The 27,243-nt window shown below is 38.5% G+C and overlaps 1 protein-coding gene across 1 annotated transcript; it reads right to left on the bottom strand.

The window, feature by feature from the left end:
- Positions 1-826: 826 nt before the first annotated feature.
- On the bottom strand, positions 827-27,158 carry CNR1 (cannabinoid receptor 1). Its single transcript, XM_008006566.3, has 2 exons — positions 26,591-27,158; positions 827-6,587 (listed from the first exon to the last, which is right to left on the bottom strand). Exon 2 carries the CDS (start codon positions 6,522-6,524, stop codon positions 5,106-5,108), a length of 1,419 nt encoding a protein of 472 aa, XP_008004757.2. The 5' UTR covers positions 6,525-6,587; positions 26,591-27,158; the 3' UTR covers positions 827-5,105.
- Positions 27,159-27,243: the final 85 nt, after the last annotated feature.

The raw sequence follows: 27,243 nt of genomic DNA, 5'->3' as shown, positions 1-27,243 counted from the left end.
ACCTCCTAAGCTAAACAGATATATAACCTCCAAATTTCTTCTATCAGCATTCCAGGGGTAGGGAGTCAAGGAACGATGATGACGTGTACAGTTCATTTTCTAAAATCCAATATGGAGTCAAGAACTTTACATGTATCACCTTCAATCCAGGAAAAACTTACAGAATATTCTAGAGATGACTACAGAAATTTTCCAGTTGGAACTATCCATGAGGCAAACTGGAGTTTCTGCATGTCTTAATTGATTTTGTTTCTACATTATCCCAAATGTGTATTTCAATATAGATAGCAACACATATTGATTGTGGATTAGTTTTTGAGTCATAAGATACTCTATGAAGATACTGAAATAAGTATCTTTCTCTCATCAAGTCTCACTATGAAATTTAAGAGCTAAGAATACCTATCATTTGCTTTTTGATAGGAAGCATTCAGCATGCACCTAGCCAGTGTTTACTAAAAGAGGCAGAACGATCAATTTTTGACTATAGTCATTAAGAAGCAAAGATAATCTACTCTCAATATTTCAATATAATCTATTTTCAAATATTTAATTACCTGAAAAATATAAAATCTTTCAAAATTGACTGCAAACATACTTTATTTCAGACAGTAATATTTAAACTTCATTGTAATGCTTTCTTCATTATAAAATTTAAAGGTATTTTCTCTTATTGTTCAAATTGAAATTATGAGTTTTTACAAACTGTGTTGAAAAGCACTTATCTCTTTTCTGGGGTTCAAAATATACAACACTCATAAATTTTTTCAGTTTATATTGTACTATGTCTGTTAAGTCTCAGTTTAATTTACACATTATGAATGGTATGTTTGCTTTAATTTACTGCAGAATCTTTTAAATCTTTAATGAAATAATGCTTTTTAAAGGTGTGGTAGCCTTTTCTGCTTTATTGTGTAAAAAATAGCTTTTTGTGTGTTTTTCCTATGTTAAAAATAAGTAGATTAATCCAATATGTCCCCACTTTTCAAGTAAAGTTCTAAGTGCTTTTTGAGGAACAAATTAGTTCGGCAATCTTTTAGAAATCAAATCCTTAGTATTTTGCCATCAGACTGTGAAATAAGGCAGAGTTCAAAGGCATTTTATGTTCTTCATGGTAATCTAGAATTTTTATTTGATTCCAGGTAACTTTGGACAATAGACATGATGAGATGTTTTCTCTTTGAATAAGTAACAGTTTAATTACATCATTGAAATAAAATATACTGTGGGCTTAATACATTGTAAATATTACAAGAAGAAGTACTACTTTGCTATAGTAATTTAACGACTGAAGCTACATTTAATAACAATCTTACCAGTACTTGTATACAAAGTATTATACAGATTACTAACGAAGATTTTGCAGCGGTTGCAACGATGTTACCAGCTCAACAAACATCTAACAATACAATATTCTTCTAAGAGGAAAAGTAATAATGTTAGATTTACAGACAATAAAGAGTCATGTTTTCCACTTGAAACATTGGAAATAAATTTGAATCCAGATACAAGAAAAGGTTTCCTTTCTTGGGAACTCTGATCCCCAGTAGGCCTAGTACAGTCAATTTACATGAAGACAGTTTTTAAGATGCCACGGCAATGTAAAGAATCTCTCCCATCTGAAAATTACTGATTTGTAGGCCACTGCTCAAACATCTGACTTTTTAGAAACCTATTTACATACATTCAGCCCAAATCAGTAGATAGAATGTTTTTTTTCTATATTACAATAGGCATTGTTAACATTTCATCAGAAGGCCAGTGCAAGACAATTAATTGTTAATAGCCATTGCCCAGCATTTAGGAGATTTCAAAATATCATACAAATATACAGTTAGAGTGTGAGAAATCTAATTGTGTGCATGATATGGGTGGTCTCTTTTATGGACATGAAATGGCAGATATTAATCAACAGGACAGTAACTAGAGCGCTACTCATTCAGGGCCTAATTCTCATCTGGTGATTGGGCCTATTTCCTGCAGAGTGGTTTAGGCGGCAAAAAGTCCTTGGCATTTAATACCAGATAGACTTAACTCGAAGAGCCAGAGAGGCTTGGAAATCATCTCAAGTGTAGGACAGATGTCTACAGCATCCCCCAGATCCATATTCTTTCACATATATTTCAAACAAAATAAATCAGAGGTTCCTCTTGGAGGCAGCCCTACTTGCCCAGATGAAACATTCTAGGACTGATTCATCATGACTCTGAGAAAAAAAAAAAAGAGCAGGTTGGGAATTTGGCCCTTTCTGAAGACATGTGTGATGGTACAATGCATGATCAGGGTAAGTACATCATCCTCAGAGGAAAGTAAGATACCTCTGATATCAGACCTTATAAAACTTACTTAAATTTAAATCATGATTAAATTAATGGAGTTAATTATGGGGCTAATTAATGAGTGATATTAACAAATAGTAATTCTAATGAGTATATTCATTGGGGACAACATTTTCGTCACTTGGGTTAAGAAATGATATGAAAAGTGTCAAAGTGAATCTAACTAGTTTTAAACCTTTTTAAATGAAGGTTGTATAACATACGTGATGACACTTCACAGATATTTCTTAGAATATCAATAAGCACCAAGTTTAGTGCTGTCAGCCCCATTGTCCCTTAATTTATTATATATGATTTAGATCTTGAAAGCACAACACACTATAAAATCTACATTGCATACGCACAAATGCAGTTTCAAAAATGAATCCTGAAATTTTTCTACCATAACAAGAATTTCATCTCTACTAGCTCTTCATAGCTGTGAAAAGAGCATTGGTACTGCCTGGTGAGCTCTGAAACATGTGGATTAATATTCAGGATGATGCCGGACAAAAGACTGGCAATTCTTAAATGGAAACTAGACCCTGGTGAGTCCTTCTTGTAAATAATCTCTCCTTTCTTTAGAAAGAGATCTTACTAATCCTCTAGCACCCTGAGCCTTCATCTGCATATGACAGAGAGGTAAAGTAAGGGAACCAGCAGGCAGATTCAAGGTGTGCAGACAGACAATGCAAAGTTATCTCAGAAGCCACATCCTGCCTTAGAGCATGAACTGCAAGAAGGGGAACTGCCCCATCATGCTGCTTGGGTATCTCGAGAGCCAGACATCACCAGATAGATGTCAGCTCTCTACTTCACTTCAGACTATGTAGACCTTGGGGCCTTGTAGGAGTCATGTTTTATCTGTATAAGAAGAGATTATAAATACAATTTGTCAGGGTTAAGTAGATTCTTCAGCAATATCATTCCTTACTGGAAAAAGGCCCAACAATGAGCACCCATGGCGCCATTAAGGAGTATGAGACCAGGGTGTAAGAAAGGAGCTGTGTTTATCTGCATGCTTTAGTGTATCATGCTGACCACGAGCAAAGGAGAGGTCTGTTCCTTAGCCCAAACCTACCAAGACAGAGCTGGGTGCTCGGCTGTCACCAAGGGCATGTGGGCAAAGCACAGATGCAGCACATCTAGACCTCAATCCCAAGTGTGTTGGCTCTTCACTGCCGTTTTGTGTCTCATCCACTGTCGGATTCAGCCTTTCTAGCCACATGGGCTGGGTGTGCTAGTCCTACTTTAACATGATGTATATAGTGCATACTACCTACACACACAATTGAAAAATGTTATTTATTTTTTAGAACTGTCTTCCTTTTAGTGACTGATATCTTGCTCAATATTTGGTGTTCAGAAACCAAAGTACTCTCCTTTCCCGGCAATAACACTATAAATACAGCCGTTACTTGCATGTCTGTCATTATTTCTTGCTAAACACTGGTCTTATGTAATTCCTAAAGGTCAATTTAGTAATACTTGATCCAATCTCTTAAGGAGGGATGGGGTGAAATTTTTGAATGGTTAGAGTCAGTATTTTTATCAATAAGATTACAGGAAGAACTCAACTTTAGAAACTGAATCCATGTGCAAGAGTGCAGCAAGTGGTAACAGTTTATACTTGGTCACAGTTTTCTCACTTTATGACATTACTGTAACAGTTACAGGAGAGAAACACACATACACACATTTATATTCACACTCACACACAGTATAATTTTACTGATCCAGACAATACTTCTTTGCAATTAAAAAAAAAATGAACACTGTTGTTTGGCCACCCAGGCATGAAATCTACTTAAACCTGGAATATAGGAACACAATACTATTCAAGTAAACAGCAACTGCACAGTGATAACAATATACATTAAGATTAACACATGCTGTCTTAAGAGATCCAGTAATAGCTAAAGACTAAAGAAAGTCAGAGATGTCGCTCAAAAAAGTCAATATGTTTTCTCTCTTCCATTCTGATTATAATCCATTAGAACAGCTATAGTCCAGAAGATAATGTGTCTTCCTATGAAAATGCAGGGCTAATAAATTTTTAAGTATGAATGAATTCTGCTCAATATTTTGAAGTCTTCAAATTCCTCTTGTTGAGGTAACAGAAAAATAAATCTTTATGGTCATTTCAGTGTCAAAATTAAATAGAGATATTTGAAGAAATATTAAGGTTTATTTCTAACGTTATATCATGGGTAATAATATAGAAAAAAAGTGCTCTCATTGACATATATCCACTACTTGTCCATTGTTCTCATAAAAGTCTACCTTTCAGTTTTGCTGAACGAAACAAATATTAATAGCACATAATAAACACTGGTAACACATCTCACAGGACATAATACATTTTACAAAATATCTCTAGTACTATAACTGTTGTAAAAATGGACATCTCTGATACTACGGACAGTTACATTTCACATTATAATGAAAGTTGTGGTTACAAAGGCATTACTCATTTGATGGCATTTTTCAATAGGTACTTAGACTTCCAATTGTGTAGCCAACGGTTTCTCTCCTATTTCATTGAGACTTTGAAGGATCGTTCAGTCACTTAAGCAACAGGCTTTCTTCACTGTAAACCCCTGGAGAATGGAGTTTGAGTACCTAAACTATGGAAACGTTAGCAAACTGATAAGTGATCGTGGTGACAATCACCTTTTCACTGAGCGTGGTAAACTTAAAAAAATATAACCGAGAAGACAACAGACTTCTAGATTTTGAGCTTAAAAAAAAAAATTCTTTTCCTGTGCTGCCAGGGAGGCATCAGGCTCACAGAGCCTCGGCAGACGTGTCTGTGGACACAGACATGGTTACCTTGGCAATCTTGACCGTGCTCTTGATGCAGCTTTCTGCGGCCCTGTGAACACTGGCTGCGTTGTTTGCGTGTTTGTGCAGGCAGTCCGAGTCCCCCATGCTGTTATCCAGAGGCTGCGCGGTGCCTTCACAAGAGGGAAACATGCTCCGGAAAGCGTGTCGCAGGTCCTTACTCCTCAGAGCATAGATGATGGGGTTCACGGTGGAGTTCAGCAGGCAGAGCATACTGCAGAATGCAAACACTGTCTTAATGAGCTTGTTCATCTTCCCAAAGACATCATACACCATGATTGCAAGCAGAGGGCCCCAGCAGATGATCAACACCACCAGGATCAGGACCAGGGTCTTGGCTAACCTAATGTCCATGCGGGCTTGGTCCGGCCGGGTCACCTGTACCTTCCCATCCTCAGACGTGTGGATGATGATGCTCTTCTGGGTGCCACGCTGAATCATGCGGACGGCGTGGCTGTGAGCCTTCCAGAGAATGTACATGTACGCATACACGATGAACAGAAGCAGCACGCTGGTGACCCCGATCCAGAACATCAGGTAGGTTTCATCAATGTGTGGGAAAATGTCTGAGCAAACAGATTGCAGTTTCTCACAGTTCCAGCCCAGGAGAGGCAGCACGGCGATCACAATGGCTATGGTCCACATCAGGCAAAACGCCACCACAGCCTTGGGCCTGGTGACGATCCTCTTATAGGCCAGGGGCCTGTGAATGGATATGTACCTGTCGATGGCCGTGAGGAACAGGCTGCCCACAGAGGCAGTGAAGGAGGCTGTGACCCCACCCAGTTTGAACAGAAACACATTGCGGCTATCTTTGCGGTGGAACACATGGAAGTCAATGAAGCTGTAGACAAAAATGACGCTCCCCAGGAGGTCTGCCACCGCCAGGCTGCCGATGAAGTGGTAGGAAGGCCTGCAGCGGAGGCTGCGGGAGTGGAGGATGACACACAGCACCAGGAGGTTCTCCAGGACCGTGAAGGTGCCCAGCGTGAGGGACAGGACTGCAATGGCCAGCTGCTGGCTGGGGTTCAGGACCATGAAGCACTCTATGTCCATGAAGTTCTCCCCACACTGGATGTTCTCCTCATTCTCCTTGAAGGATGAGAGAGACTTGTTGTAAAATTCTGTAATGTTCACCTGGTCTGCTGGGACTAGCTGGGGGTTGTCTCCTGCAGTCATCTTCTCTTGGAAGGGACTTCCCCTAAAGGAAGTTAAAGGGAATTTCTGTGGGAAGTACCCTAATTTGGATGCCATGTCACCTTTGATGTCTTCGTACTGAATGTCATTTGAGCCCACGTACAGGAGGTCAGTGGTGATGGTGCGGAAGGTGGTATCTGCAAGGCCATCTAGGATCGACTTCATAACCTCAGTCTTTGATTAGGCTGAGCTCAAAATGACTGAGAAAGTGACCCCCAGGGGGCAATCCTAAGAGGAGGGAAAACAAATAAGCTGAATGGTGAGAAACAGGGAGAATAAAAACAAAGAGACACTATAAATGTGGCAAATGTACTGTCATGGCAACTCATTCCTATCTTTGAACAGTAGGAGGTCAAGTCCTCATCAGATTCAGTCAGCAAAATGAGTCAGTCACTCAGAGAAAAGTTCCCCAAAGTTCGGGGATGGCGTGACACACACCAGAAACATATGATCTTTTCATTATTTAAACCCTCTGTACTGAAGTCAGTGTGTGAATCCAGGAAGGACCTCCAGGGCCTAAATGCAATGTTTCTTGGGGGCAAGGTTCATTTCATAGTCACGTTAGGAAGTGTTTAGCACCTGGTTTCTCCTATCACATACACATGGTATCACAGTGCTGGTGGGGCTGGGGAGAGCACTGATGTGTCACATGACCACTACTCTTGGAGACCTCACCTTGTCAGACTAATGAGACTAAATGTAAAAGACAACCAAACAATAAGATGGCGTAGAATCAAGTGGTGAGTTGTGTGGTCTGTGTGTTACATGTAGGGCGGGGAGGAGGGAGTTAGTGAGAACTGAGGAAGCTTGAGGCCATGTGGGGAGAGCTGCTCCTCAAGACAAGTTCCTTCACCCAGAGAAGGGGAGGTCTGGACTGAGCCATGGCTGACATGAACTTCTAGGATATCTACATCAAACAAGAAAAATGTCACAAAGACCAAACTTGTAATGAGGCATATAGGAAGACTGAGTTGTTGTTATTATTGTTGTTTTGATACAGAGTCTTGCTCTGTCACCAGGCTGGAGTGCAATGGCATGATTTGGGCTGACTGCAGCCTCCACCTCCCCAGTTCAAGTGATTCTCCTGCCTCAGCCTCTCGAGTAGCTGGGACTACAGGTGCACACCACCATGCCTGGCTAATTTTTGTATTTTTAGTAGAGACAGGGTTTCACCATATTGGTCAGGCTGGTCTCAAACTCTTGACCCCAGGTGATCCACCCGCCTCGGCCTCCCAAAGTGCTGGGATTACAGGCGGGAGCCATTGTGCCCGGCCAAGGCTGAGATTTTTAACAGTGGGGAGAAGGACAATGGAGAAGACCTCCTGACAGCCCCCCTCATGAGCAGGTTGGTGACACAAGTGTGCCTGGTGACAGGAGACAGGTCAGAGAGTGTCCAAGGATTTCCACGTGAACAGCTAAGAGGAAAGGCCCAAACTTTAAGGCTCCTCAATTCTAAGCTAAGCAATTTGGTTTTATTTCAAAATAAACAGCCAGAGAACTGATCTAACTATTTATAAATCTTTGTTTAAAATGTGGGCTATTCATTTCTTTAGTTATTAAAAAAAAAATTAGAAGTACAGAGTGATAGCTATAACAATTAAAATAATCATTAAAACAATATATTATTTGTTAATTGGCATTTGTTGTTCCTAAAACATATCACACTGTATGAGGTGGGGGGAGAGGCAATCATTATTTTAGAATAAATTTTTAACATGTTGAACTAACACAATGAGTTATAAATTCAGAGACTCTACATATCTGAATTAATAATTCATTTATTCATGTGTTAACAAATTATGGAACATCCACTATGCACTTGTATTATGTCTAGCTACTGTACTAGACACTAGTATTATGTCTAGCTACTGTACTAGACACTAGTGTTGACAGCATCAAGAAAGAGTCCCTGCCCTTGGCCAGGCGCAGTGGCTCATGCCTGTAATCCCAGCACTTTGGGAGGCTGAGGTGGGGAGATCACGAGGTCAAGAGATTGAGACCATCCTGGCCAACATGGTGAAACCCCATCTCTACTAAAAATACAAAAAATAAAAGTAAAAAATTAGCTGGGTGTGGTGGCATGCCTGTAATGCCAGCTACTCAGGGGGCTGAACCCGGAGGCGGAGGTTGCAGTGAGGCGAGATCATGCCACGGCACTCCAGTCTGGCAACAGAACAACACTCTGTAAAAAAAAAGAGTCCTTGCCTGCATGAAGGACATGGTCTAGCAGAGGAGGAAGGCAGTTGACCCAGAAATTAAAAGAAAGCATGGGGAGAGCTACAACTGGGAACATACAGGATGCTCTGAGGATACCCAGTCTAGAGGGCTGAAGGGGCTTCCCCAAGGAAAAGATATTTATGCTAAGAATAGATAGCATCAGTGTAGGTAGGCACAGAACACAGAGTCAATGAAAATAATTTTATTTAATACCCTAGTGCCATGATTCTTAAGAACAGTAATTGGGAACAGGCACAAAGTGCTAAATGCAGCCCACCTTCCCACATTCTGCCACCTCCACTTCCAGGATATCATCACTGCTCACCAGAGTTAGGGCCCCTGCTTCCTGACCAGTTTTCCTGCCCTTCTCTGGTACTGTTCCTTTTTGATCACTTGCCACACAGCTGTGGGGGTGATCTTCATAAATGTATGCTCATTATGTGACTCCCCTCTTTCAATCTCTTTGCCCTACAAACCAAATATAAACTTTCACGCAGTTTTCCTTTCAGGCCCAGGCCCTCCAGACATGCATGCAAGCTCGTCTGCCTTCTATGTTTCCGTCCAGCTGAGCTCCTTTCCAATTCTGACCTTCAGGCTCTTGTCCTTAATCCTCTCCACATCCTGTCTCCCTAAACAGGATGGCTTTCTATCTCCCACCTACAGGATGAAGTCTAGTAAAAAGTCACCTGTGATCTAGCCCCTGCCCACCTCTCCAATCTTCTTGCCAGCCCTGGCCTTGCCACTTGGGCTACACCAGATGAATTTTAGTTCCATAAACACAGCAAATTGACTGCTCTTCACCTCAGTGCTGTTGCTCCCATTGCCCCTTACACTCCTGCCTGGTCAACTCCTTCCCATCACTTTGATGTCACTTCCTGCCATTGCTCCCTGCTTCCCACAGCGATGAACACCTTCTCTGGGTTCTCAGAACACCCAAACAGAGTTCTATCATGGTACTGACCAGATTTTCTAATACTTCTTTGTGTTTGCATCTGTTCTACTACTTCCTCCCACCCACTAGACAGTAAGTTTATTGAAGATCTTACTGGGGACTCTATCTTAGTATCTACTCAGCATTTAGTAGAATGTCTGACACACAGAAGAAGGTTCCAAATAAGCTGGTTGATTCGATATATGTATTTCAAAATAGAACAAAAACAAGAAGCTCTTTCCTACCCAAGGAAGGGGAAGGATTCTCCAAATGCTGATTAAAAAAATGATCATGTAACTTGAATCAAGGTATCTAGCCTGGAGAGCTGCCCAATCCAATTGTGGTAGAAATATGCTCTACTTAGGGAAGATTATTAGCATTTTAAATGAAGCTGCCTATATAATTATCTAAACTCTCATGGAATGAGCTGTCTGCAATAAGCAACTTTGGCTACAGAGAGGCAAGCAAGAATATTGGCAATGCCATACCAAATGATGAACAGAGAAAGAGCCCTCAGCACTAATATAACAGGTGAGCCAAAAGGTTCCCTTAGCTCCTCCATGGTTGTGTAACCCTTTTACAAGACCGCTGTAGCCTGTGACGGCAGTAGGAGGCACTGCCAAACTGAGGGCCCCGAATCTCCCATGGGTAACTTCTACCACCACTTAGAAAATTGAGGGTTTTTTTAGTCTGGGCTTCTGAACCAGTTCTGCACACCTCTCCTGCAACTGTCATAGAACAAAGCAGATGGGAGCCATCACCTACTGGACCAGAGGCAGGAGCTCCAGGGTATAAGTCACACAGAGGCACCCAGTGTGCTGGTACAGTCTACTAACACCAATCAAGTCAGGGCAGTGTCGCAGGGGCAAAGGCTGGCAGCTACAGAAATAAAGGATGCAGAAATAAAAGACCAAAGGCCAACAGCCAAGCCAGTTGCCCAGTGCTTCCTGGCTCCTTTATCTAAAATATCTCCTGAGTTCCTAACCTCAGCCTGGCTCCAATGTTAACTCTTGAGTATCCTTAGGTTCCCCATTCATCTGTCTCTGTTATATCCTTTCTCATATCCTCACTTCTTCTAGAACATGCTCTATATGTCCCACCATTCAGCTATTTCTCAGGAGTCAACTCTTGCTCTTTGCAAACTTATGTTTGCTAAACAACTCCATTTACATATGGAAGTTTTCATCCATAATCAAAGGGACACAGAAGATAGTCACAATGTATGAGAGAGCTGTTCCTTACACGATCCTGACATCCACAAACCTAGCTTTTGCCTTTCAACTCCCACCCATACTTAAACACCCGGCTTACTGGCCCTGACTTGCTGCTCTTTGAATATACCATCATACCTGCACACCTTCCTCCTTCACCTTGCCCCTTATTCCATCTGGATACTCACTTCCAAGCTCTCTGCCTACTAAACTTATCTTTCCAGGTCTGTGCCAATGCTACTTCCATGTCTGAGACCTTCCTATCCCACTGGGCATAACTAGTTCCCCAGCTCATCCCTCTATTACAGGCCTTATCATGTCATGTAATCAGGAGTTCATATATTTATTTCCATAACTAGAATGAGATTTCCAAACACAGAATGGCATCTTTTTTTCTTAAGTGGTTTACCAGCCTGATAGCATGATAGCAGAGAGCTGAGTTCCCACAGAAATGTTCACCTGAACCTAATAAAATGGCAGTTGAATTTTTATTAGGTGGTACCTTAACAGTGATTTGCATTAGCCTTTTTCTCAAAATTAGAGGACAGAAAAAGTAATTAATGCAATAGACATTTAGCCTGAAAACCAGAGTTTGAGCCTCCGTCTCCAAGTAGCTCCTGGGAGCCATTCCAGTTATCTTCCCATTCCTTACGCCATCTTCCCTCAATTAACTAACTCCCCCTTTACACTTTCCAACTGGAAACTAGTTTATCAGAAATTTTGATTGTCTTTATGTATTAGATTCACAAGATTCAAGATTCAAAAGGTAAAGAAAGACATACAGAGAAAAGTCAATCTTTCTCATCCCTATATCCCAGCCACCTAGTTTTTTTCCTCAGAGGCAAGGAATAAGTTTCTTGTTACCTTTTCCAGAGATACTCAATGCATATTCAAACAAATATATGTATTTACTCTCTCTTTATTTTCTTTTTAGCAAATAGTAACTAACATTATTATACATACCTTTCTTTTCCACTTAGAAGTACACATTGTGAACAGTTTCATATTAGTATATAAAACCTCTCTCTTCATTCGGCTGCCTTAAGGATCTGTTAGATGAATGTGACCAGCCTCCTACTAATGGAGGTTTAGGTTGTTTATCATCTTTTGCTATTAAAAATGATGCTGCAATAAATGGACTCCAACCACATCGTTTTTCACATTTCTTATGGTATTGTGAGTAGTCCTTCTAGTCACCTAAGTTCCTAACTTGGACTTACTATGACACCTCCTCTCTCTTGACCTCTACAATCAGGTAGACCACTGAGTCTTGCTGATTTTCCTCCTTTAAGCATATAGAGAGAGCTTCTTATGGACTGATGACACTGAGCCTATTACATATATCAATTCCCTTATTTCACAATGACCCTATGAAGTAGGTGCTATTATCCCCATTTTCAGATAAAAGGCACAGAGGGTAAGTAACTTGCTATAGGCAAAGCTAGTAAGTAGTAGAGCAAGGACTGAACCCCGATGAGGGCCACATTTCAAGCCCTTAATAGCACCATGTGGTTAGTAGCTAGCATACTGGACAGTGCAGGTGTAGGGCCCTTGCTTGTAACTTTTTTTGGTACACCGTCTCTCTAAGCTAAGGCAGGCATATTGCCATCTTCCTTGTTTTCTTCACTGATTCCAACCAGTCAAAGCACCTGGTCAATGGAATTACGAGTTAGCAGACCAAGATTGGTGTTAGATGGCACTTGGGCAATCAGTCTTTCTAAGCCTCAGTATTTCATCTGTAAAATGGAGATGAGGATGATGACAATAATGCCTAAATCGCAGAACTGATCTGAAATTAAATGAAAATAAATGCATGTAAAACAGTGTCTGACACAAAAGTAAGTCTTCAATGGGTATTATTATTATCATTACTTAGTATTATGGCTCTTTGCTATGTACTATATACTAATTATATTGTAAGAATATATTATAATAATATGTACTAATCAGATCTCAAGAATGTTCATTGCCTTAATTACTGAATCTTATTTTTGCCTCAGCACTTAAAACATGAAGCAAATAGTAGATATACAGACATGGGTGAGGGATGAGGAACCTTTATTGAATGTCTATTACATACAGCCATTTGAGAAACTTTACATATATTCTGTCATTAAACTGTCAAGGTAACCCTATTAGGTGCTTATTTACAATCTCCATTTCACAGATGAGGAAATGGAGGCCATCGGATGTTAAGTAAATTGCCTAGACTATGATGGATTTGCAGATGAATCAAAGTTCCTCAGACTCCACATTCTGTTTTTAGATTTTGTGTGATGATTTCAGAATTAACAATAACTAGATTAAAGCCATTTTGCATCTTATATTTAAGTCTTCTGGACTCTTAGAAACTTAAATTAAGGCATTTTGCCAAAAGTAATTAAGACTACCTGCTACTAAATCCCTATTTCCTATCAAAGCTCATCTGGGTAAGTCTGCCTACTTGCATGGCCCTGACGAGTTAAAATGTAGTTGCTATTTGGAAGAGCTATAAAGCTTCTTCAGTGAAGACAAAGGAACACATACCTTATTCCAGTAATGCAAAAAACATGTTTCTGTGACTTACTTTAGATTAAGATCACCGCAAGTGTGATCACAATTTCCCATTTTAATGCAACCAAACACTCTCATTAAAACAAACTAGCTTGTTAAAATCTAAGCTAGGGCATGGTGTGGTTATACGATAATAGAGTAATTTCTGTCCAATATAAGCCAATTTAATTAAAGAATACAGTTAAAAATACATGGAATTCATGTAGTTCAAAGATCTCAGTAATGTCAAAATACTACTGTGCACAGGCTATTTTAACAGTTAATGGGATCATGGCAGGAACACTGCTCTCTGCATTTTGATAATTCTTTCCTTTATTTCTACATTTGGATTATTATAGTAATTTCCACCTTATTATTTTTTGCATCAACAGCTTTCTTTGAGAGTTCATTACTAATATGGCTTAGGCTTTGGGGGATGTAGCTGCCATTAATTTTGTTTTTGTTTGCTACTGGGAAAATCATAATTGGAAATTTCTAGCAAGATGTGTAGATGCACCTATTAAAGAAGCAGTTGGTTTTTATTACAGTTATAGTAAAAGAATGATTGAATGACATATAAGGGAATTTTCCTAGAATTCTGCCTTAAAAAATATAGCCAACATATTCTAACAGTGTAAGCTATATAAATCATGACTTCATAGTAAAGATAAAAATATTTTAATGTGTTAAATCTATTATTTTTAAAATATCACTTCCATTTTTAGACTAATATCATCTATTCTTTTTGTCTATTTCTCTATATGCAAACCTGCCTCTCCACTACCTCCTTCCAAGAAAACCATATCTATCAGCTAGCAAGCTATGGTATCATCAAAGGAATTTTGCGGGTATGGCTGCTGCACAAAGTTTTTTTTTTTTTTAATGTTTTTCCAGAGTCTTTATTTTTATTTGTATAACCACAAAGGGTTTAAAATGTTCCATGTGTTCTAGGCTGAAAACATTGCAGAAGTATTGGAAGGACTGGTGCTCCCTGATATATCATAGACTGCTTTAACCCACCATACTTCTCTGATATTCTAAGTTTCTAAGTGCTTTAAAGAGACAATGCCTGGCACAGTGTCTACATTGACAGGAGTCCAGGATGTCAAATGCAGAAGTTCCAGGCCCTTGCTTAACCTGTTGTTTATCTACTTTGTTGGTTCTGTTGTTCGCCTGGCTGGCCTCATAAAAGAGCCTTGTGAAGAGTTCAAGAGAATGCAAGTTCCAGTGGATATATTTGTTGGTTATTTTCCATTCATTTCTGGGAACAAGTCTGTTTTCTACTAATTTGATCAAGAAAATATTGTGCTAATGTATTTCTCTGAAGTTAGTAGGGGAAATTTTAGTTGACTCTTATAACTGCATTATGTCTAAGTCATGTTGTCAATATACACAGCAGATGCCATAGGCCAACATCATAACTTGATGAATGATGTTTCCACTCCAGTTGAATGTGCAATGAGTCTTTTCTAACTCTTACCTAATCATTAGAGTTTTGGAATTATTAAAGAAGCTTGGTCACTTTTCCCTCATCTTCTACAGCAAAGTGAAATGATTGATTGACTTAATTATCCTGATAATTCAGGCAAAATACATAATCTTTCTTTCTTATATTAATGTCAGCTCCTTTTCCTACATATGAAAGAAAATTCCATTATATTGGTAATGCTCAATTGGCTCTCATACCTTCAGTTCTTCATATATTTTGTAACACAAAATAGAAATTATTTAATGCACCATTTTCTCTAGTCTATTCTTTACTAACACTATATGAGTGTTACATTTTTCATAAAAGTGTATCAATTGATATGAACTTTAGACATTAAGAGACTTATAAGATGGTATTAGACTGTACTTCTGTTCAAATTTGATGTGAAATATGCCAAAGATTTCACATTTAGAGGCTAGTTAAAACAATTTCAGGGCTCAAGAAAATGATGTCTTGCAATTTCCTTGGGTTAGACACTATGTGGTGATGCTAAAAAAACAAAGCCTCTTGAATTAATGATACAAATGAAATCATTTGTTGATTTGTATAACAAATTCCATTTACTATTTAATTTCGCTCTTCTGTTTAGTTGTTTCCTCCAATTAAGAGTGCTTTGGCATTTTTCTTGAGAGAGAGATCTTTTCTACATGCTGGGTAAAGAAAGTAATTATTATTTTTTTATTTTTTGAGATGGAGTCTCGCTGTGTCACCCAGGCTGGAGTGCAGTGGTGCAATCTTGGCTCACTGCAACCTCCACCTCCTGAATTCAAGTGATTCACCTGCCTCAGCCTCCCAACAAGGTGGGATTACAGGTGCACGCCACCACACCTAGTTAATTTTTATATTTTTAGTAGAGACAGTGTTTCACAATGTTGGCCAGGTTGGCCTTGAATTCCTGACCTCAAGTGATCTGCCCACCTTGGCCTCCCACAAGTGCTGGGATTACAGACATGAGCCACTGTGCCCGCCTGGAAAGCAATGATTAAAGCAGCCTTCCTCTAACAGAGAACATGCAAAGTTTTCAATTAAGTAAAAGCCATGGCCATATTCAAAATACTCTATAAAACTGTCTTTATCTTGCATATGAGATTTGGTCATTAAAAGAAGGTGATATATTATTCTGGTCCACAAAATGTGTAGAAGCTAGTAAATAGGCTCTTACTTTTGCAGTTCATTATCAAGGAGTCCATAGCAAGAGTGAAAAGTAGGCTACATGATATCCAATTGTGCAGCACACCTTTCACAGTTTCTTCTCTCTTCATCTATCAGTGAAGGCATATTTTCTCTTTGAGTCCAAAAGCATACAAATTAAGTCCAATTAAAAGCCAGGTCTTATTTCTCTGGATTCAAATCTGAGAGAATTTGGGTAAATGCACAATAAAGAAAATCCTAATTTCCAAATATTTTCATTTAAGAAACATTTAAACTTTTATTATATGCCAATCATGGAAAAAATACATTATTTTTCCTTAATATTTACATGAAGTGGGTGCTATTACAATCTCTATTCCACACATTCAGAGAGAAAAATGCTTTGCCCAAGGTCTCTAACTAGACGGGGCAGAGCTGGAACTTTGAGTTCCAAGAACTATTTAATAAGATACCCTTTCATTCATTGACAGGGAAGAAGAGTTGGTTTGGGAGAAGGTACACATTATCTAATGTGCACATGATAATGTTACACAGTGAACAACTAAAATCTGAAGGAATGATCTGTTGACAGCAAAAGGGCTGCCCAAAGCACTTGCAAGTCATCCTTGCTCCATGGTCTTCAGGAACAAAGTATGCCAATTAACTATAAGCTATAAATCCTAACTCTGAATTAGCACCTTGTTTGCAGTCACTGGTGCTCATGGCGGTAACTGGCAAATAAAACCTAAGTCATTTTTGCCACTATTTTGTAAGTAAGGGAAGGTATTTTTTGGCTTCATTAGTCAATTGTCAGGAATATAGATGGTAATGACACTTTCCACAACACCAGTGGGACATGAAAAGGGCACCTTCTTTATGTCTGAATGAGACATGCTTATTAGTAAATGAAAGCTTCACACATCCATTCCCTATATGGAGAAATTCAAACACTCAAAATCACTCAACTTCCCACCATGAGCCATGTGGTTTTCTTAGACCAGGGAGAAGAAGACTTTCTGTGGCCCATTCCTAAGTGTCTGGCTGGAATCAGGTAGACAAATTACATAAACCCTGCATCATTTGTTGTTCCAAATGATGGAACATATAAAGTTATGTTATAGGCCTTCGAATGTTTGATTTAACACATTTTTATTGGGCATATAGTCTGTGCCTAGGATTGTGGACATTATATTCTAAGATATAACATTTTTCTGTGACAGATGACCCCCAAAATATGTCCATGCTTCACACCCATGTAAGCAACATAGGTCAGGACAAGAAAGCAAGGGAAATGGTTCTCCCCTCCACCCTCCACCTCGAATACAGCCCACCCTTCTGTCTTCCTTTCCCTAGTTGAAAGAGTAGAATAGGTTATAAAAACATGTAAAGGGAATATATTTAATCATCAGATAGTATTGGGCTGTGTAAATTCTCTTTCTCTATATGCTTTGAGGTTTTCTCCCAGGAGAGGTGATGGGCATTGCTGAGCCATCCTGTAGTTGTCTTCATTGTGTCTAAACCCTTCAGACCATGAACACCTTGAGAGCTGGGAGCTATCTTATAGGTCCTCTGCCTGGCACAGTGCCTGGCACAGAGTAGGTATTCAATACCTGTTTACTAAGTAAATGTTGGTATGCATCAGCAACATGGGAGATCCAATGTAACAGAACAGCTTTTAACCACGGACAGTTTTTTCTGGCATAAAGCCACCTGATCATGAGGGCATTCAACCTGAATCTTGGTCTCATACAAACATCCGTCTGAAAAGTGTCCAAATGGGAAAATTACATTAAATCCATCAATTATTTACCCCAGGATCTCTTATTTCAGTATCACATAGAAATAATATTGATGGCAAGTGGAAGATATGGGCTAAGATCAGGTATTTACTTTTTATTCCAATTCTTGTTCGGCCTGAGTATATATTATGAACTGCAAAGTTCAGCCGCATAACAATGACATATCAAGAGGTCTTTTGTGACATGCACAACCTTGAATGAATCTTAATTACATGCTGTTGATAGACCTTTAAAGACAGTATATGAAATTACTATTATAATGGACTTTTTTCTTCCTTGAAATGCACGTTATTATGCATTTATGTTCCCAAATGGGTTTCTCCACTTGCAAGTGTGTTTCTAAAACAACTTCTCAAGAGAAGTCATATGAAAATTCAACCACTAGATGGAGTGGCTTTTATAAGCCCTCAGGAATCAATTTGTTATTCTATTCGGTGGACATAGTTCTTGCTTTGGTTGAGCAACTTCTCCTCCTGCTACAACATTTTATGTATTTTACAACTGAATTAATTAAAATACAAATAGGAAAATATGTTATGGAGAGTTAAAATGGGTTATTACTACTGCCTACGAAAACTAAATTTCTAATTACTTTTCTGAGGCAAAAAGGCATTGAGAAAATTTAATATATTGATAAAAATTAATTTTGAACATTTGGAATTCTGCCTCAAGAAAGTAATTAAGAATGAGAAAATGAAAGTTCTACCTAAAACAAATACGTTTATACCAAGAGATGTTAAAAGTAAGAGGGGTGGTCTCAGGAACCCACAATCAATATTAATAACCAACTCATTCTATTTTATAAAACATTCAGCTTTCCAATTTCCAAATATGAAATCATCACCACCGGTCCTAACTCTGTGACGAAAAGAATGGAAAATTAATCTCCTATTATTGTAGGGACTAAACTGGAATACTTAACAAGAGAAATGAATCTTGGTTCAAATATTCACACAAATTGAGGACATCGTGACTTTCTAAATAATTCAATTTCCTTCCTATCATTCTCTCACTAAAATAATTTTAAGTAAGTTTTTATTATTGTGTAAATACAGGATTTCCTTCAGACATTATTTTAAAAACTAGGTACTTATGTATCACCTACTTTAGTTGAAATGCTTAGGAAATTTTCTGTGTGTGCTAACAATGCAAGACATAAACAGAAAAATATGCTTTCAAGATGTAAATAATTACATACAAACAGAACTGGAAGAACGAGGTTTCAGTAGCAATGCAAAATGTGCTTTGGAAACGTAGTTGTGATTAAGAAGTATGTATGCAAATTGGATGCAAGTGCAGAATTTTTATGCCATTGAAACCATGAGGCTGTTCTATTGTGTTCATTCAGGATGGAGCCCTTCTTAGGGTTTGTGTGATACAATTAAGAATTAAGAGATTTCAGGAACTGAAAAGTGTTCAGAAACAGTGATGTGAACATACTGAATTAGTAAATAAGACAGGTACTAACGGGCTGGAAAGTATAATGTACATCTGAAAGACCAGTCTGAGAAGTTACACAACGGTTTATAAGTGCATGTGGAGTTAGTCTATAGGTCAGTGGCTCTCAAAGGGTGGTCTCCCAACCAGAAGCATCAGCAGCATCTGGGAACTTATAAGAAACACAGATTCTCAGGATCCAAATCAGATCTACGGAAACAAAAACTCTAGGGTTGGGATACATCTCCATTCTTAGCAAGGCCTTTAGGAGATTCTGGCACATTCTGATGTTTAAGATCCACTGTGAAAGATTATGGAGACATATGAAAAGGACTAAATGAGAAGGGGAAGTAGATTTAACCTTTAAGAAGAACTAAGGTTAGATAAGAAGAAAGAATATTCTATAAGTATAGGTTTTTAGATCATTGAAACAGATTGCTACGGGAGCCAGCTCAAGATAAAATAACCTCCCACAGAAGATCTGTATAACCAAGGTATTCCTATTTGGAATAGAATAATGTCATTTAGCCAGAAAACAAGAATTAAGAGTGAAGAACCTCTCCAGTTTTTTTCAGTCTACAATTCAGGGCTTCTCTGGACTTTTTCAGGAAACTTTTTTATGTATTTTGTACAGCAAAGGAAAGTGGCTTCAAAATGTAATGTGCACTGATATAATATACAGATATATGTTAAGAACTCCACAACATTTTCTCCTAATTCTATTTACAAAGGCTATGCAAAGCTTTATAGGATTGCTAAGCCATTTCCTTCACCACCACTGTGAAGGAACCCATGATTATTGAGCATAACAAGAAAAACCTAAAAGTAATTAACATGTCAGCTTATTTCTTTTAAGCTGGAAATACTTATTTCTGCTCTTCTTTTTCCCCAAACCATAAAATACTACACCTTAAGAGATGAACCCAGGAAAGAACAAACTAAAATGAAAATTTTACTGTAGGCCCAAGTAATACAGATCCACTGCAAATTATTTTACAGAATGACTCTGGTAATTATGCAATTTACACTTCTTATAGTGGACATAGTTCAAAAATACCTAAAAGTTACAAATATTTAGAAATAAATCCCAAGGCACTTAAATATATGACTCTGGGCAAACTGTTTTCTCTCTAATTATTTTGTCATTAAAAATGGATCAGATTACTCACAATTAGTTACTTTAGCTGAGGACTATAAGAATTCAAAGATTTCTCCTTTTTTGTTTATAAGACATTAGATGTCATTTCCAAAAGTAGCTGTGTATCTTCCAAAGTCAAATTCCCACATATGCAGAGACACAAAATTCTTTGGCTAACCTTGCACTTATTTTAGTTATATGTTAAATTGTCTAGCTTTCGTTTTTCACATGCATACTGCCTGCTCACCACAACTTGTACAAAAGCTGAAGAAAACATTTAGCAAATTCTGGTAGCAATGCATTTCAATGAGCTGAAAATTAGATCCATTTAGCCAAATACCATGGAATAAACCAAAATACTCAGGTCATAGTGGCATTAAGTCCCTCATATAAAGAATAAACAAATTTGATTTATTTTTAAATATAGCTGAGTTAAAAGCAAACACAAGTGACAACGGTCTAGTACCTAAACGATCTTTTTTTTTTTTTTTTTAAAGACCAACAATTAAATTGGTTAATTTGCTATATCAAAAACATCATTTTTAGACCGGCCATGGTAGCTCATGCCTGTAATCCCAGCACTTTGGGAGGCTGAGGCAGGCGGATCACTTGAGGTCAGGAGTTCAAGACCAGCCTGGCCAACATGGTGAAACTGTCTCTACGAAAAATACAAAAATTAGCCAGGCATGGTGGCATGAGAATTGCTTGCAGTGAGCCGAGATTATGCCACTGCATTCCAGCCTGGGTCGACAGAGTGAGACTTTATTTCAAAATAAATAAATTAAAAATAAATAAATAAAAACATCACTTTTAGCTTCTTGACCCAAAGAAATCAATGTTATGAATTACCTAGTACAAGTGTCCGTATAAGTAGAAATTTATTTAAAACAAACTTTAAAAATGTTTTTTTTCTTTTTTCTTTTTTTTTTTTTTTTTTTTTTTTTTTTTTTTTTTTTTTTTTTTGAGGCATTAGTCTCACTCTGTCACCCAGGCTGGAGTGCTGTGACGTGATCTTGGCTCACTGCAACCTCTGTCCCCTGGGTTCAAGTAATTCTCCCACTTCAACCTCCCGAGTAGCTGGGATTACAGGGACATGCCACCATGCCCGGCTAATTTTTGTGTTTTTAGTAGAGACAGGGTTTCACCACGTTGGCCAGGCTGGTCTCGAACTCCTGACCTCAAGTGATCCACCCGCCTCGGCCTCCCAAAGGGCTGGGATTACAGGTGTGAGCCACCGCGCCTGGACTAGCATTTGTTTTTTCAAAAGCATGTTAGAATTGATCACCAACTTGAATGTAATACTCCTTAAAACTTCACTCAATTTTCGGGACTCATATTGATTCCAATTTTCTTTAAAGTTATGATTTAAAAGAATGAATAAAGAAATGGTGAAGGAAAGAAGGGGACCCTCTCATTTAAACATAAATTTTGAAAAACATAATTTCATAAATAATTAATTCAAATAAGAGTGGAAAAATAAGACATTAAGTAGCAAAACATTGTATTTTAGGGAAAAATTATTTGCCATTTGTGTTGAGAGAAAACGCAAATTAAATTCTTGCATTCAAAAAATGCAAAATGTACTTTTGGAAACATTAAAAAATATAGAATATTATGCAATAGCACAATGGGTTAAAAAAGAGTTTGCTCAAAAACAGTGGTTTCCATCTAACCAGTCTCTACATATTCAAAAACAAAAGAAAACAAAGCAAAGAAAGCAAAACTTTGAAAGCTTTCCTAAAGTGCAGGTGTGAACATTTCTCCAGCTGGGGCTAAAATAGAATTCATAGTATTCCCAGAACAACTGCGATGACTCTGCCATGCCCATTTGCTCAGGTTTTGGGAGTAAACAATTCTTCCCTCAAAAACCCATGCAAACTACGAACCTCAAGAATTCCATGGTGATTAAGTTATTAGCTTAACCTGTCCAAGTGAAACTTTTAAATTAGCGGTTATCCATTATTAATTAGTTTATATGGAAAATACTTCAAATATATGGAAAATATCAATGGAAACCAGATCAAGAGTATATTTATACATGCAACTAACTGTCCTCTAAACTATTATAAAAAATGTACTTTTTTTCATTATGAGGCACCTTGTTTAATCAAGAAATATAACCCAGGAAAGCTTTTAAAAAATATTTTGATAAAGTAATTACACTACTTTATGTCATGACTTTGACCTCTTATTACCAATATATATTAAACATACCTACATACCTCTTATCCATGTGAAGAAGTTTGAGATGGAAGTTGCTCTAACACCAAACAATTTCAAAAGTAGCAAGAGAGGTGATAGGGTCCACTAAAAATCACCCACCTTACAAACCTGCCCCCCTAACAAATTTCCTATAGTTTTAACTCACTTGTGGTAACACTGTAATGTTATATAAAAAATATAACTATCTTAATATGCATTCTGAGATGTAGTAATAACCTTCTGTATTTTCCTCCAACTTGTATAGCCTTAATTTCCAAAAAAAATAATAAACAACTAAAAGGATTGGCTAAAAAAAACTGTCTTAAACCCATCAGTGTTCATGATAAAATTATAGTCAAATGTGGTGATGCTCATCCTGGTATATTTGCAAGATTCTTAGAACACATGGCACTGGCACGGATTTCCACCTATCCTAGAAAACAAGAACGGCCTTGTTTCCATTCAAGGTGGATATCTATCTGCTTTAACTCTTCAGTGTCCCTCTGCACAGCTGCGTGAATGCAGACATTTCCCCAAATTTGTAGTATTTATTTAAAATCAGAATTATATGTTCAAAAATCAGAATTATATGTTCAAATGTGTAAAGGCAACATATTTAAATTTTTATTTCAGTCATGATTTACATCTACAAAAATGTTTATACATGTAAATAAGTGTGTTTATATGTCCAGTTGTCCAAAATTATGCAATATATACTTTGATATTATACATATATTCTGCGTGAAGTTATTGCTTCTTTTAATTCAGGAAACATTTTGGAAAAATCTGAATTTATAAAGTCAATCCAATCTAATCTAAGAAAATGCAGTGAATTAAATGCTTATCAAAGCATTAAATAGCAATTCAATGGCAAAGAGCTGAATCTCCCCAGTCCCCAAAAATGCATTCAGGCAGTTATAATATAAAGTTACCATTTCTCTGAGAATAGGATTAGGAAAGAACTGGAGAGTCAGGGAAGAAAACATGAAGTTAAAATGTTGGCAACACAAAGTATATAAACTGATTTTGATTTCCTCTTATTCTTTGAGTTCTCTACAAGTCTTCAGTATATAAGAGAAAACTCAGCAAAGAAGGCTCTATGCCTCTCAAAATATAGATATGCAGTATGGAATCCTAGCCCTAGCACAGTCTTTCAAACAATGTTGGGTCCAGGTTGTTTTAGAGCCAATAGCAGAATTATAACTCATTTAAACCCAAAGCCTGGTTTCACTCAAACTATTTGTCAGTTCAATTAGAAAATGATAAATACAAAAATAGAAGAAACAGACTTACACTGGTGGAGGCATGACACCCTTTGCAGCAGGGAATGAAAGGTCTTATCTATGTTCTTTATGCAACTGAGCTAACATGGAATTTGGTAAGTAAGATGGAGCCTGTCCTTTAGGTTACTGCCTGTTATCATGCTTTCATTGCTTTAATTAGCATTTAATTCACTGTATATTCTTAGATTAGACTGGATTAACTTTATAATACAGATCAATTCAGATTTCTCCAAAATATTTCCTGGAATAAAAGAAACAATAACTGTCACTCACAATTCTTATAAATTCAAGAAGCTATAACTAAATCTTTCATTTTGCGAATTATGTGTCATTAGGTATTTTCAAATTCAATTTGTTACTCTTGTTTTTGCAGCATTCCTGGATAGCTAGTTATGGGAAATAATCCCTTATTAGGCCAACTGTTTTCTGGTAAGAAACATTTAGTAAGCGTGGTGAACTATAAACTGCTATTATAAGTTCCATCTCATAATAGTTTATTCTTACACAGCAAAGTATTTGAATTCTAATTCCAAACACTAATATGCAAGACAATCAAGGAGCCTGTCTAAATTTCCCGGTGGTTAATGTTAATTTTGAGTCAAAGCAAAGAACAGTGTTATATGACTGTTTTGAAACAGTTTTTCAGGCTTTACCTTAGTTATTAATAAGCTGACACTGCATACTAAACACTTATCAACACAATCAATGGGGCTGCTTCCTTCTTTGGAAAATAGGTAAACCGAATCAAAGAGTTTTCTTTTGGAAGAGGCTGAAATATGCCACAAATATAGTGGTTCTTTTGAAGAATTTCATTCCCAGCAGTTTCATCTTGGTAACATTTAACAATTTCACTATTTTACCATTTTGAAATGCCAAAAAGAACACACTGATCCTGCAGCTAGGCTTATTAGAGAAGAACAATCTCACAGGCAAGACAGAGAGGAACATGGTCCACTGGGAAATGGGTAACAGAAAAAGACAGAAAACAGTGGATAACAAACAAAGCCAAGCACTACTTCAATGTGAGATCTGCTTTTCATCAGAATTTAAAACTTTACACACTAAATAATAATCACTTATGGCTTATTTAAGGTTCTAGTCATAACATTCTTTTTACATACACATATATTAATGCTATTAAAATTCAGGGGCATGAATATCTAATTTGCTTTCCTAACAACGAGTATGCAAGCACAGTCATTTTATTCTTGAAAGACCGGAATTGAGCATTTCCACCTTGTGGCATCATTTTATCCCCATGGACACTTTAGAAACACAATGAGACCTCTCCCCATCAGACACTTGATACATACCTCAGCCAAGAGCGCTCCTCCCCTGGAGTGGGAGACATCTTTGAAACAAAAAGAGTCGGTTTACAGTAAGTTCTCCTGATAAGCTAAAATGGATTAGTTTTATAAGACCATGTCCAACATCAAGCCTATTGCCCCACTATGGTAACTGTCATTGTGCCTACAAATAAGTGCCTGTAGTATGCAATGTTTAAAATTCTGGAGGTGCATGTCGTCTGCTCATGTATGGATGTAATCAGAAAATAATTTGTCTCACTTAAGAAACTCTACATGGCCTTTTATTTTTATAAAATTGCTCTTAACTGAGTTAGAGAGCGGGGGAGGGGGAGGAGTACCAGGGAAAAAAGGGACAGAGAAAAATCAATTAGTGTATCTTCCCTTGCAAACTGTCAGTAGGGTAGGATTAGAAAAGCAACACTTTAAATCAGATAAAGTCCTACGGGAACCTTAAAGGTTGGTTGCTCTGAGCTTCTCAATATTCTGCAAAATAGATTGATGTCTATGGTGACCCCACTAATACTCAGTGTCCACTGAGTTTCCTCTAAGAAATTGCATTTCCCCCTTTGTTCGAAAGATATTAACTTGGTAATAAAAATGAGGAGAAGTTACGGGCCCCATAGAGATATATTTCAACACCTTTAAAACCAGTAAATCTGTTCTAATCTCTTATTGGATTACATGCCCGAGGAGGCTTAATATATCAAGAAATCAACAACAAAGGCAAGAACAGCACTTATTTGGAGGAAAATAAAAAAAGATGGGAGGCAAAATGATTAACACGTTACTAAACATTTTTTTTGTTTTTCTCATCTGATCAATTTTAAATCTCTGAGAGACAATCTATTAAAATTACAAACATGCATGTTGCTTTTAAACTTTCAAATGACCAAATGACAGTTTCTCACGTCTATTACAGCAAACATATTTGTATTTGAGACGTGATCCGTTTATGATTTGTAAGCCTTAACAAGAAATGTCTTTTAAAAATGCAACATTAACTTTAGTCATCTAACGGCTAGTTCTGAGTTAAATGGCTCCATCAACACTCAATTTTACGTATTAGTTACATGGACATTTGTTTTTCCTCAGAACAGTGGTTCCTGTAGCTTTTTCTTTATCAAAAGTTTATTATTTGACATACATCTCTTTATATGACATTTACTATTTTACATTAGTCAGTTTCTAGGTTTGCAGCAGAGATCGATGTATTTCCCTGGGAAGACTTAGTAGATAATATGGTTTATAGGCATTCAGCACAACTCAAGCGCCCGTTTTTCAAACATGCACAATTACACATTTTCTACAAACAGACATCAGTGCATACAGAGCCAGGTGCACACACATTCAATAAATAGTAAATGGTAGAAATCTCCAGAAGTAGCACAGATCGCAGTTAACAGGCTGGGGCCATACAGCTAAGTAAACACCGACGCACGATTCGCTCACACGGAATAAGAACTCCACGAAGGACACTTGGGGACCACACTGGTCATACCCGAGGGGGCGGGAGGCGGAAAAAGTATTTCCAAACGCAACTCTGCCAGGTCTTACCCTTCGCATCCCCTGGTCCTTGGGACAGAAGCTCCCTTGGCACCTCTCGCCCAGCTCAGGGACTGGTTGTCCGCTAGAACGAAATGTCCCTCACTGACTACGGAGAGCTCTGCAGGGAGCCGAGGCCCCCACCCGGGCCAAGGGAAGGCGCTGGCGCCGCGGGAGACAAGAAGAGGCGGAGGCGGAAAAGAAGTGGAGAAGCAAGGGATGGCAGAGGGAGTAGCAAGGGATGGCAGAGGGAGTAGCGTGCGGGAGGCGGCGCCGGCGCCGGGCTGCTGGCGAGGCGGGGTGGGGTGGAGCGGGGTGTGCCTCCGGCGGGCGGTCAGCAAGTCAGTCGGTCCGCGCGCTGGCGTCCCAGTCTCCAGCGCCCGCCCGCGACAGCGACCGGGACTGGCGCCCCGCTGCTCCCACCGCCGGCGAGCCTCGCCCCTTCCCCAGCTTTTCACTGGGTCCTCCCGGGAGCCCCGCCTGGCCCGGCGTGGGGCCGCCCGTCTCCGCCAGCTCGGGCACCCGTCGCCTCGTCCCGCTTGCGCGGTCCCTGCCTCTCCCTCCGCTCGCGCTGTCTCTGGCTCCCTCTCGCTCCAGTCCCATTTATGAAGCGCGGTCCCATCACGTGTTAATGAGCCTTTGTCCTGCCCTGGCAGCGGCGGCGG

The sequence above is a fragment of the Chlorocebus sabaeus genome, chromosome 13 (genome assembly GCF_047675955.1).
Source record: "Chlorocebus sabaeus isolate Y175 chromosome 13, mChlSab1.0.hap1, whole genome shotgun sequence".
In the NCBI taxonomy this organism is placed as follows: Eukaryota; Metazoa; Chordata; class Mammalia; order Primates; family Cercopithecidae; genus Chlorocebus; species Chlorocebus sabaeus.
The sequence above is the reverse complement of the archived record's forward strand: the minus strand, read 5'-3'. Positions and strand labels throughout refer to the sequence as shown.